The sequence below is a fragment of the Fundulus heteroclitus genome, chromosome 4 (genome assembly GCF_011125445.2).
Source record: "Fundulus heteroclitus isolate FHET01 chromosome 4, MU-UCD_Fhet_4.1, whole genome shotgun sequence".
NCBI lineage: Eukaryota > Metazoa > Chordata > Actinopteri > Cyprinodontiformes > Fundulidae > Fundulus > Fundulus heteroclitus.
In genome coordinates this window covers 40,819,451-40,832,801 of record NC_046364.1, presented here as the reverse complement: position 1 = coordinate 40,832,801, position 13,351 = coordinate 40,819,451, and the positions used below count along the sequence as shown (strand labels likewise).

At 42.5% G+C, this 13,351-nt stretch overlaps 1 protein-coding gene across 1 annotated transcript in view; it reads left to right on the top strand.

Annotated features, from left to right (window-relative positions):
• Positions 1–415: 415 nt before the first annotated feature.
• LOC118563004 (ras GTPase-activating protein 3-like) overlaps positions 416–13,351 on the top strand; it is a 41,537-nt gene continuing 28,601 nt past the window's right edge. The window contains exon 1 of the mRNA XM_036136581.1: positions 416–751. Within this exon, the coding sequence (XP_035992474.1) occupies positions 589–751 (163 nt within the window). The 5' untranslated portion in view covers positions 416–588. The remainder of the gene's footprint in view (positions 752–13,351) is intronic.

Sequence of the window (13,351 nt, the reverse complement as noted above, 5' to 3'; positions counted from 1 at the left end):
GTAAAGCATGAGGATTATCTATCATAAAATCTGCCTTATGGAAGGTAATTCCCCAGGATCTGGTTCCTAGTGACCTTTTATTTGCACACCCATAAGAGGAGTAAAATTCGGGCTTCCTGGGACGTAGCTCTGGAAGTTTTCTAACTTTCAATACAAAATCGAAATTATTTATTAAGTTAGACAATAATTTAATTCAATCAATTGGTCCCATGTAACCCCTAAAGGGGTGACGTTTTCAGTCAGTTGATTTATCTGGAAATTGGGTGAGAATTCACCGGATTCAGAGTACATTTTCCTGAATTGACTTGTATTCTGTCTGACTGCAGCTTGGTCTGACCAAAGATGGCCGCTCTGTGGGCACGCCTCTTAACCGAGGACGCAGCGTCTACGTATTCATGTCTGTGGTCTATGCCTCTTGCCTTTCTTGTGGGCGGGGTTTGCGCTGCGGCCACGCCTCCTCCGTCGGCATCGCAGCTGCCGCCGCTGCTGCTGCTGCGGGGCTGGAGCTCAATCCGCTCACTAGACCTACAGCGGCAGGAGCAGGAGCAGCGGTGGGACCGGAGAATGCTCGCTGTCCGGAGAACATAGATGTGCAAAAGCTCCCTGGAATATCCGAGCGCTGGAGAGGCCAGAAACAACAGCCGTGGAGGACAGCCCTCATCGACGCTTCATAAGGGACAGACCTACGGTGAAGCCATGGCGGTAGAAGAAGAAGGTCTTCGGGTTTTTCAGAGCGTTAAAATAAAAATAGGTAAGAAGAAGAAGAAGAAGGGAGGGGGGCATAAAAAAATCCCTACCCCCAGCGCGAGCGCCTCAATGCATGGCTCCCCATTTACAGGGAGAGCAGGCGCGCTGCGAAGGGCTGGAGACAGGACGGGTCCACATCGGTGTTGTTCTGCCCGTTTATTGTAATTCAGATCACACACTCAGGATCCCGTCTGCACCGCGAGGGAAGGAGGGCAGAGGATGATAAATAAATAAAATTATTTAAGGCAAAAAAACGCGCAGAAACTGCAGGGTTCAAAAAGGCGTGTGGCAGAAGGTGGGAATTTGGCAGCTGGCGTTTTCTGGAGCCAGATAATGTGTGTTAAACTTGAACCGCTGTGGGCAGAAAGCCTCCACAGCTGCACGTTTCCAGATGCTTTTTTTTGCACATTTTAGGACCACAGACGCTGTTGTTAAACACGAACCGCCATATTTTTTATTATTTATATGTCTGATTGTTAACCCCACCTCTCTCTGTCTGAGCATAGCAGGTTTCCAACGGGGTAGCTACACTTTATTTTTGGAGCAGGCATGTATTGCATGTTAACTTGTGAAGGAAGCAATGAGGGTGCTGAGTTGATATGGAGCCTTACTGGAGATCCAAGCTTTTTCAATGCAGCTGTGTTTGTGCTGTGCATTAAGTTACCAAATCACCTTTAAAAGCTGAAAAAGTGCTGATATGGCGTGCTTGTTATCAAGTAATTGAACGGTGGGCCGGTGGTTAGAACCACAGTAATAAACATGTTACTAGCGCTTATCTAAAAAACAATTACAGATACCATTTCCGTAGCTTTTCCTCTTTGTTTATGTCCTTCGATTAGAAGCAGACGATCGTTTCCTGTTGCTTGCTGTAAAGGTCATCTTAGGTCAGTAGGGGACTGACTGATATCTGGCACCCGCTCCATCCTGTCCAGTTTGGAGTCTAAACATGCAACATAAGGGATGGGCTCCAAAGGGAGAAAAAAAGGCAACAAACACCCTTGCAAGCTGTGAGGCTGCATGGCACTGCCAGCCAACACTGGGCAGTGAACAACACATTCTGCCTCTTTTTTCTTTTTAGTGAAGAGAACATTTGAAAGATATCACCTGGACCTGAGCAGATTGTTAATCGGGAATCGCCGTAATGTGGAAAACCACAATCGTCTTGTGAATTTGGTGTTACTTTGTGGGCTCCTATGAATGAAAACTGAACATCCCGAGGGCATTTGTGCCGCTCCCTGCTAGATTAATGTTTAGAGAGCCAGCGCAGACAAATGATCCAACTTTCTAGCGTTTTGTGATCGTTACGTCATGATGTTGCTGAATTACCGAATTGCTTCGCTGGATTATTTTATGACGTAACAGGTGTATTGGGAACAATTATTTGATCGGCAGTAGCTCTGATCCGCAGCAGTTTACGCTATAAATTCATTGCGTAAAGCAGCTTTTCCAAGAGTTACTGTCAGAAAGGTCTGGTGATCAGTCACGTCTGATCTTGGACGAGTAGGCCTCTTTGTGCTGAGTCTGCATCTGCAGGGATGCATTGATATTCTCCACTGTCCAAAATCGTGCATGTTAGGTGAACGTGTGATGCTGAGTTCATCTTAAGTGGAGGTGAGCTTGCATGTCCGATTGTTTGTCTCCTCTGTGTTCATTGTCGTCCTTGTGGAGGGTGGGCGAGATGTCAGTCTGGACCCAGCATCTCGCCTTTTTAGAGCTAGGGCTGCCTCAAGCTACAGCAGGAAAATCAATGAATTTTATGAACAAACATAACACGCTAAAATTAAGGAATTTAAAGAACCGTATCTGCTCAATGCGACGGTTGAAAGAGCAGCTGATTAATTTTGAGTGTTCACCCTCCTAATTGAAGTTTTTGATTATATTCCCTAAAAGTACATAAAACTGTTTAAAGCATTGATTGCGACATTTTTTTTTTTTTACTTTGTTGTGTTGTATTTAAAAAAAGAAAAGGAAAAAAACACATGGCTTCATGTTAACTCTGAAGCTAGAATGTCCATGGACATTCTTACAGACTAGACCCTAGAAGTCAATATTCCTAATTGGGACGTCAAAGGTTTCTTAACGACCCCATCCTCAAAACTCCAGTATGGCTGAGTCCCACATAAAAATCTGTAATAGCTGCAATAAATGGTAAATTGTTAATTTGCACCTGTGATGATTTGGATGTCCTTTAGTCTTTCCCACTTGACTTCATCACCTTCTTTAATGAACACGTTACACTGTTTCAAATATAGAGCTAGAATCCCGTGTTGCTAATTTGCTAACGGTAGTTATAGCTCGGTTTCTGATAATGTTTGATAACAAATCCCACTCACTCCTCACAAAGCTGTTTCTGCTGCGTGGTTCAGTTGGATTTGACGTCTTTCTCGAACCAGGGTTCAAATTTGGGAGAGAAGTGGAAGATTTCCCGGTTTCCACTGTCATGCACCTCGGTCTGTACCGGGAGTTCTGGAAATTGTCTCTGCTGCTCATCTCTGTGGATCAGCTGACTTCAACGGCTTTTGTGTCTTTCTTGACCATAGGGGTCTAGAAGCTCTACCTCGCTGTTAATCTGTTTGCATTGCTTGCAAACAGACAGGTACTGCTTGGCGGTATGAAGGCATACTGAGGTTTTTAAAAAGGTTCCCCCGTCATTCTGTTCCCATGGCTTAAAGTCCCTTTAATGACGTCAGAGAAAGAGCAGGACTGACCGTATTGTAGAGTAAACGCAGCACTACACCTTCTCCTTGTGATGCTGCGCACTGCTTATCAGCTGGCTGAAAGAAGACTAAACTAAATGAGATCTTATTAGGGGAACATACAGTTAGAAATAGGGCTGGACGGTAATCTAATAACAACATATCGATGGATAGATGTATATCGATGATAGAGAAAAAGGGTCAATAAAAAGTTCAATAGAATAACAGTTTTCCTTCCTTTTGAATTCTAGCCTATCATGTTGGTTAATATTACAGTCATTACATCCTCCCAACCAATCACAAACGCAGACCCAGGAACCAAGTTCCGCCTCCTTCATAGAGTTCAGAGAACACGCGTTATTTTTTCTTTTATAAAAACTTGCAGTTTTGGTAAAAAGTTGTTTGAATCATGAGTTCTTTATCTGAAAATAGGTCAATAAGCAACAGCATAAAATGTCCAGGGCTGCCCTTAAAATATTTGTTTTGAATTTGTTGATAATTATTGATATCGATCAATATTATTTGTATGTTATTGACATTTTTTTCTATATAGCCCAGCCCTAGTTAGAAACCTTCCTTGTGACCCGCAGGCTGTTTGAAAAAAAAAAGATATATATATTTATCATGCTGTACATTATTCTTGTGTTATACTATAAATCCATGGCATTTTTGCTCATGGTGCTCATACCGGGAGAATTTCATACCGTCACATGTCTGTTTGCAATAATTTAAAGCTAAAATGACCACCAAAGGGAGCACAAGTACTACCAATAGCGCTTGCACCACAATTTGCTTTATTGAAACATGGCACCCCGCTTTTTTGAAATGTGCATCGTCATTAATCTGAGGGGAGGTTTAGGCAGTGCTCTGTTGCCTTACAGCTGACTGAAACTTGTCCATGACTTAAGTTCCATTTACCTACCTTGTAAAGCATATTACATTACCCAGATAAAAACTCCTCAGTTTGCATGAGCTGCTGACGTTAGTTAGAAGCCGTTATGCTGTCATCCCTTCCACGGCCTCAGCTGGAGTTCTTCATAATGTCATTCAGTGACGACAGTGGAGTTTACGCTGTGCTGTTACCAAGTAGTCGCTCTGCTCCTCGCTGCGCTCCGCTCCCAGAGATGTCGACCAAACGCTTGCATCACATTGTGTTCATCGACGAGTGACGAATGGATGTCGGAAACCGAACAGGACTACTGGATCTTAGTCTGTGAGCGTCCGGGAGAAACACAGGAAACAGGAAAATACCCCCCCCGATTCGCTTCCTGATTGGCTGGAATCGACTACAAAAGAATTGTTTTTTTTCCTGCATGGCAACGGGGCTAATGCAAAGCAGATGTAGAGATGCAGATCGTCGAGTGGGGGGGGGGGGGGGGGGTACACGGAGGTGGTGTCTCACATTCGGGAGCGGGCTGCGCGTCATCCATCAGCGGCGCTGGGAGAGACGGGAATTCTCGGCGGGCCCAGCTGGAGTCGGGGCTAATTAACAACAACATATGTGCGCTCGGCCTCTCTGTCGCAGTGAGAAACGTTGTTTGACAAACACTGTGACACGCACGAAGCATCGCGGTGACGCACGCTGCCGAGCATCTTCTCGCACAGATGTGTCAAATGAGTTTGAATCTTTAACTCAGCTTCTGGCGCGTGGGTCACGGTTTGACTCCGCGGAGTCTTTTTGACCCGTATTAATTTAAAAAGTAGTCAGCAGCAGCAGTCCACGGCTCCCTTTCACCGCAGATATCACCGATCATGTTTATTTCTTCACGGCCTACTTCGGTCCAGTTTTAGTCCACTTTTTTGCGGTCAGATGTGGCAAATTTAGTGCGGTAATTTACAAAATGCTCATTTTCCAGTAGCAGCCGCCGCTTCCTGAAGGCGGGACGAATAACGGACATAGATGTCTCCCTTCAAATTAATCTAATAGGACTAGGGCTGAACGATTTTGGAAAATAATCTCATTGCGATTTTTTTTCTTAATGCGATTTAATGTGATTTGTTTCCAGTTTAATTTATCATGTCTTTTTAAACATATACAAACAACTAATCATTTTGTTTCCCCGCTGTGCAGATTAGTTGCTAAAAGACCCACAGCATCTAAACTCAGAGCAGAAATGATTGTGTTCTGCCTACGATATATTTCAACCAAAATTGCAATTTTGGCTTTTGTCTGCGTTAATCACAAGCAACAAAAATGGCGTCTAAATAAAGATGTTTGTGAACAAGGACTATTCAAAACAAGAACTTTTAATGTTTCTATTAATCAGAATATTGTTCAAGAGAACAGCTTTTAGTTGATTTGGACATCAATCCTTGTTGAACATAAAGTGAAACCAACAAGAAAGTCTATATATTAAACTGACTGACCTGTACTTAATGCTATGTATGATTATATAAACTCTAAAACAAGTAATACAATTAGATTATCTCACTGCTGCAACTGTCTTCCCTTCCATGTAGAGGCAAACCCACTTTAAACATTTTACCAACACCTAAAGGACGTGTCTAATTCCCTAATTGTTACATAGCCAAAAATTGCAGACTCTGCGATTTGGAAATTGCGTTTTTTTAAATCGTGATTATATTGAAAATGCGATTAATTGTTCAGCCCTAAATAGGACACTTGAACAGCATCATGGTCCTGAATGTACGTGAGAACCTTCATTTTGAATGGATGATTATCTTCTGGAAAGGCTCTGACAGCCACCTGATTGGACATTTTGAGAGCTCTGCTTGAAAGCCGGGTCTGTGGCAGGAAACCTGGCAATTTAAATGAGCTCTCCTGTTTAGGATAAGAGCAGTGGTCAGATATCCAGGCGTTTTTATGCTCGGACGTTGTTGCCGGTTTCTTTGCAACCTGCTGGGAGAGATTGCTTTAACTTATTCACCTTCCCCCGCAAAGACATTTAAACTTCTGCTCTTGGTGGTATCTTATCACTGTTTTGCTGTTGTTGCTTCTTTGAATCAAGTTGCAGAAAAATAAAAACCCAGATTGGAACAAAGAAGCAAACCTGCACACCTGTCCGTTTTTTTCTCACCAGCTGTTCATGTCTTTGCCCATATGGTGTTTCGTTTCAGGTATATGTGGAACAAATTTTTTTAATTTTTTTTTTTAAACAAACAACCAGAATATCCTGACGAGACCACTGAGACTGAACCAAAACAGAAAATCTGTGTGCTTATAAAACCGAGGGCGTTAGTTAGAAAGCATTGAGTCCCTGTCGTTACGCGGGTTTGTTCGGAGCGACTCCCTTAAAGTCACGTTTATTCATTGTTTATGCAAATATAATGATTGCTGAGGCTTTCAAGGAGGCCAACTATAGAATACCTGGGGTAATTTTTAAAACTCAGCGGTCAAATAAAGGCTGTTTTGTTTCCTCGATGGCCTTCCAGACACATCGGTGGAAAAAAGATTGCATAACCAAATCGGCTGTTAGTTATTCATTTGCAAACATTTCCATGTTCGCCGCTGTGAGTCTGGTGCTTTTGCATTTATAACTCGCCGTTTGATTCCGATATGAAAGGTTAGATTCTTTCAGGGCTGGAGTCGGTGCCTGATGCTTTGGCAGGTTGACCCCGGATGGACCGTTTGTGTTCTTTAGCTTCCCGACATTAACTAGCTAGCTCTATAGGCTTGACAGTGTTGGCGCAGCACAGGGTTTTTTACTCTTTTAATGACGTTACGATACGAGAGTAATTGTAGGAGTGGGTGAAAATCAGCTTTTGATGCAGAGTGGAAGGAATATTAGGTTACTCATTGTGTGGGCAAGGTCTCCACTGATGGAGGTCCAGGAAACGAAAGAGTGGGTGGCTGAATTCAGGCGGATCAGGCTGGAAAGGGGGGAAAGAAATTTGGTTGCAGTGATGGGGGGGCTTTCTCTTTCACTTGGCAGCTGGCCCGCTTAGATTTAAACATTTCTTCCCATCGACAACAGACGGGAGCCTGTTTGAGGTGCGGGTATCTTGAAATTGTGCAGGCAGGCTAACTTCTAGAAGCAACGAGGGTACGCCAGGTTCTCCATTTTGTCCTAGAAGGCGAGGCTGTCCTGGAGGTTTCTCCTAAAACACGCGTGTTGACTGTTGAGACGCCGTACGAGGCCGGTGGAACAATCCGGGTTGTTCTCCTTGCGCCACTTGATGTGTCCTCCGCGAGAGCGCGGTACCAGGAAAGCTGGGAAGTATCGCCGCGGGCCCAGCATGCAGGGTCAGCGGAGGTAAATAAAGGGCAGGAGGGCCCGCCGACGGTGCCGCTCCTTTCGGCACGTCCTTCACGGCGCCCAGCGGGACGACCTCTACCTGCTAGTTATGACACATGAAGGGAAATACAGAACAAAATACAGAAGCGTGGCGTAGGGCTGAACAATTAATCGCATTTTCAATATAATCGTGATTTAAAAAAACGCAATTTCCAAATCGCAGAGTCTGCAATTTTTGGCTATGTAACAATTAGGGAATTAGACGCGTCCATTAGGTGTTGGTAAAATGTTTAAAGTGGGTTTGCCTCCACATGGAAGGGAAGACAGTTGCAGCAGTGAGATAATCTAATTTTATTACTTGTTTTAGAGTTTATATAATCATACATAGCATTAAGTACAGGTCAATCAGTTTAATACATAGACTTGCTTGTTGGTTGGACTTTATGTTCAACAAGGATTGATGTCCAATTAAATTAAAAGCTGTTCTCTTGAGTAATATTCTGATCAATAGAAACATTAAAAGTTCATATTTAAAATAGTCCTTGTTTACAAACATCTTTATTTAGAGGCCATTTCTGTTGCTTGTAGTTAATGCATAGAAAAGTCAAAATTGCAATTTTGGTTGAAATATATCGTAGGCAGAACGCAATCATTCTGTTTAGATGCTGTGAGTGTTTTAGCAACTAATCCACACGGTGAGGAAACAAATAGATCTGTTGTTTGTATATGTTTTAAAACACATGATAAATTAAACTGGGGAAAAAAATCGCATTAAATCGCAATATTTAGAAAAAAAAAATCGGAATTAGATTATTTTCCAAAATCGTTCAGCCCTAGCGTGGCGTGTCGAAAGCATCATCTGTGAGAAGGGACTTGAGCGTCTGGTGAGGAAATGGCTGCATGCTCGCTGGTTAAATACGGTTTTGCAACAGTGTTTTCATATCAGGTCAAAAGCAGCAATGCCAGCCTTGCCACACGCAAGAATTCACACCCAGCTCATGCTACCCTTTCCTGTGCTTGCAAAAGACGACGCGGCGTCTCGTCCTGAATTGTACTTTTTCCAGAAGGCGCAGGGTTTTCGGAGAGTTATGGAAATGCGAATGAAGCCTGGAGGTCAGGACGCGGAGCTCGGCCTCTCTCCTGCCTACTGCGCCGGCGACGCCGCGCTGGCTTGAAAGGTCACCGTCCAGGATAAACACGGCAGGTTTCCACCTCAAGGAAGCGGTTGTATTGAGCTTAAAGCTGCGTGCGTGTGCGTTTGTTGTTTATTTCTGTTTCACACAGGTTTTCCATTGAGACCAACAAACCTGTGTGAACATTAGCCCTCGGCGGCTCTGAACCAAACAGAGAGTTTGATCAGTAACCGTGCGCTGGTTTAACGCAGAGATGGCAACTTTAACCGGAGCCTCTGATCTCTCCAGCTCGGTTTCTCCTCATGTGCCGCCTATAACTGCTGGGGTCGTCTGAAAACTCCCAAGTGAGGGAGGCTCAGCCTGCATCTTCTGCATGATAATGGAGAGTTTGTGCCAAAAAGAAATGCGCGCTGCTGCCCCCCCGTCACCAAAAAAGAAAAAATTTGTCTTTCATTGCTGCGGCCGTCAGAATCAGAAAGCGCTAAAGGCTTACTACTCTCATGTGTTATTTAAATTTATAAATGATTTGCTGACTCACTCACAGAAAGCTATTAACACAGATTTTACTCACAGTCCTAAACTCTAAGGATGCATAACATGTCAGGCTATGAGATGCATTCGTGCACCCAACAAAATATAGCTTTGTAGCTTTAAATGCTTTACACAATAAAATGTATAACTTCAGTAGAGTGGTGATACATCATCTGCTTTCTATTGCTGAACCTATTTGCCCTATTCTTAATTTCTCCTAAACCACCTGAAATGCTTCATTATGACCAATCAGCCAGGCAGAACAAACTGAACCTTAGGGGTATGAGGACTATTCAATGTATCCTGTTGCTGTTATTATTATTCCAATCACTTATTTGTAACACAGACACAGTTTTCAATAGACACAATACAGAACAAGTGGAGTTTTCCTTTTCTAATAAACACAAAGTGAGACTGATGTTTATATTGTTAACATGAATTAAGCTTTATGCTTTTTTTGGTATTTATGAGAGAGAGAGAGAGAGAGAGAGAGAGAGAGAGAGAGAGAGAGAGAGAGAGAGAGAGAGAGAGAGAGAGAGAGAGAGAGAGGCTGAGTTTCAAGCCGCCAACCAGGATGCGAACACCCAGCGTTCTAACCACTAGACCACCACTCCCTCTTTTAAAGACATACATTTACTGCAGCATTGTAAAGCACGCTAGTCTCTTTTACCTGGCACGACCAAAATAAAATTATAGCCTTTTAAATAAGCACATAATGGGACCAGAGTAGAGTTTTTTTTTTTAATGTGAAACGTTTCCATGAGTTATTGTGAAAAAACAACAACTATGTTATGCCAAGTTTTTAGAACATAACATGAAAAATCATTTACTTTTAAAAGCCTCTAATGTATGAAGTTGAAGAAGTCAGAAAATCAGTTTGGTAGATTAAAGTGTGACATGAGGAGAGTTAACAGGGCTTTCAACGCGGTCTCTGGTACAAAGAGATGAATTTAGCCGCTCGCTGGATGTGATGTGGCTGATTTTTTTCTTTATATGTATTTTCTTTAGGCTGGGCGTTCATGCCAGGGCTCAACTTTGATTTTTGCTGTTCAAATTTTCATTTTATGATTTTATAATTTCTGCAAAAAGTCCAGGTCTCTTGTGACTAGCGGAAGATTTTTAAAGCTTCTTTGCTTTCTTTACTGCATTCGTTTGTGTTCCTTGAACAGCTCCTAAAGGTCCATTGCATGTCACATGACTCGGTCTTCCAGCTGTGACGGGTAAACAAAAACATTTCCTTCAATCAGAGTTTTGGGTCCAGGTTGATGGTTATTTGCACACTGGTTCTAGTTTGATGAGCGCACCGATTAAACGTAAATACTTTTTTATTTTTCCCACCCTGATTATATCTACTGTCCTTTAGATTTGCAACAGATTTATAAAAAGGTGCAAATAGAGTCTGGATTTTTTTAAGAGGAAACTTGCTAGGAGAAAATATAAAGCTGGACGTGTATTACCTTTTGTATATAACTTGCTGCCCTATTTTCTGTGACACAGGAAGCAATCCTGCAGGATTGAGGCGTCGGGATCCGAATATCTGTATTGAAGGCCTTTTTCGTGTTGCGGGTGAATGTTTTTTTTTTGTGTTTAGCCATATTTAGAACGACTGCGATGACTTCCAGTTCGGTTTCACTTCTTGTTATGCGTCTCTACCTATGAACATCAAAGGGTCGCGCGGCACCGCTGGGACAATACAAGCGGGGTTTCTCTCCTTGTTTCCATTCCCACGGTGTCTCTCACCATCGTCCCCCCCTTTGCACTGAAACACTCTCAGGGGTGACTGGGTTGTTCTCGCTGCCTTTAAACTTCGCCTTGGTTCCAGTTGAAATTCCTTTCCCCTCATCTCATTTCCTGTTGTAGTGTTCTCCGGAGCGAACCGCTCTCCAGTTTTCTATCTGGCTGACTTTTCTCTCTTTCTCTGCAGTCTTCCTCTTCTCTTACACTCGATTGAGTCCACTGCTTGTAATTTGTTGTGTGTGTGTGTGACAACCCTGCCTCCCCCCTCTTTCCCTTTCTTACAGTCTGTGATCCACAGGCCTGCTAGTTGAGTTGAAAGCATTCACGCCTGCGTATCCTCGAATGTGTTCATGTCAGACGAGATTAGGATAAGGAGTCGAACGGCACGTCTGCAACTGTACGCACGAGCGCGGCGGCTGGAATTAGTCGACAGAGGCGGGAGAGGAACAAAGCTGCACATTCAGTGCATCCATTACGTCCGTTCAATCGCTGGCGTTTCCTCGCTCCTTCTCTTCTTGGCTCGGTCTCATCGGCCGCGCTGACAAGGGGAGTCAACCATGTCGACTCGCCCCTGCTCCGGTCGTCGTCGTCGCTTTTCTGCGTTTGTGCTCTAGGCCCCTCGTGTTTGTTATGTGTGCACACAAGTGTGTGTCTTGGCCTGTTTTGCTCAGATACCGTGGTAAGATATTCCCCAGGGACAGCTGCATTGGTGGTTGATGAAAAACAAACAAAAAAAAAAAACCTCCTGTTGCAATTTGGGTGCACGTGTGCAGGTTTGGGGAGGGCATAATGTAGAGAGAGGTAAAAAAGGGGAAGCGTCAGAAAATACAGGAAAGCAAAATCGAGCTTTTTTGGTAATAGAAAATGAAAGCGGCAACAAAGGAGATATGCTTCAGGCAAAAGAAGGAAAAAGTTAACTGATAAACTCTTTTTTTTTCTAATGTGGTAGATGAGTTGTTACAAGACTTTTTGTTTTACTTTATTATATTTTAATTTTTTTTTTTTACCAGACTCATGCACCCTCATGGATGAGCACACGCAGGTAAACGAAGCTAAAACTTGAACCATCCGCCCTCATGTTTTCAGAAACACTCAACTGTCCATGACTGAAGCTGCAGCATGTCCCACTGTACAGAGTTAGACTGCGAAAAATGAAATCCAGCGACCAAAACTTATTTGAACATAGCAAAGGCTAAATAGAAACCACAAATCTAGCATAAAAGAACAAAACATTCTCCTGATTTTACGTAATTCTACAGATAATACCCCGCAAAGATCACCACATTAACTTGTAATTATTCAACAGCATTTGGATTAAAGGGCACAGTAATATTTACCTACAGAATTAATATTTTGTTCTATTTGCCTCATAAACTGGAACTCATATCTTGGAATAACGTTATTTTCCAGTTGATCTGGAATCCAGAGGGATTGACAACATGTAATGCTCACCAGGATACCACTGCTAGCATTAAAACAATGTATTTAAAATACATCAAAATAATGTATTTTTGTGTTTTATGCATTCAAATATTAAGTTCACAGATACGTTATATGCTGAACCATGTATGACAGATGTATCTATATAAAAAACAGAAGTGCAAACAATTTATTTCTGCAAATCTTGCTACTCCATGCAGCCGCCATATTGGATTTTAAAGTCAAGATCTGGAACTCTTTTAAAACTTGAAATCCAGCTTCAGGTCCAGTTAATTTTTGCTCTTTGTACTTGGAAAACACCAAGTACAAAGGGAACACACTGTAGCTAGCCCGCTGTACTAACTCATGAGCTTCGTCAACTAAATTTCCTTTAGACCCAAAAAAGCTAAATAAAAGTCGCAAATGTAACAACAAAAATGAAAATCTGAATTAAAATATGGAATAACCAATCGTCATATTTCTAAATAGAAAATCTTGCAATAAGCTCCACGTTTTCTGGTATTCATTCACGCTGTTTGGGCCAAGGGAGAACAGGATTTAATAAACCCGCTAGCTAGCAGATAATGAACCAACATTGCGCTCTGTTTGACACAATAGCTTGTTTTTGGATCTGGGATTGACTTCAGTCCCAATTGAACTGTCTTCTAGTTAAAGGTGAAAACTCAAGTGCTTTCAATTTGTTGTGCTGAATACTAACTACTAAAAAAAAATCATGGTAAGTGCTAACTACTGTTAGCAATACAGCTCAATAACAATGGTGTCGGTATGCCTTCAAACTCTAAAGGAACATTTATCCACATACAGGTCTACCGCACATTTTTGACAAACAAAATAAGCAAAAGCATTAATACATACAAAAATATCTTTTTAC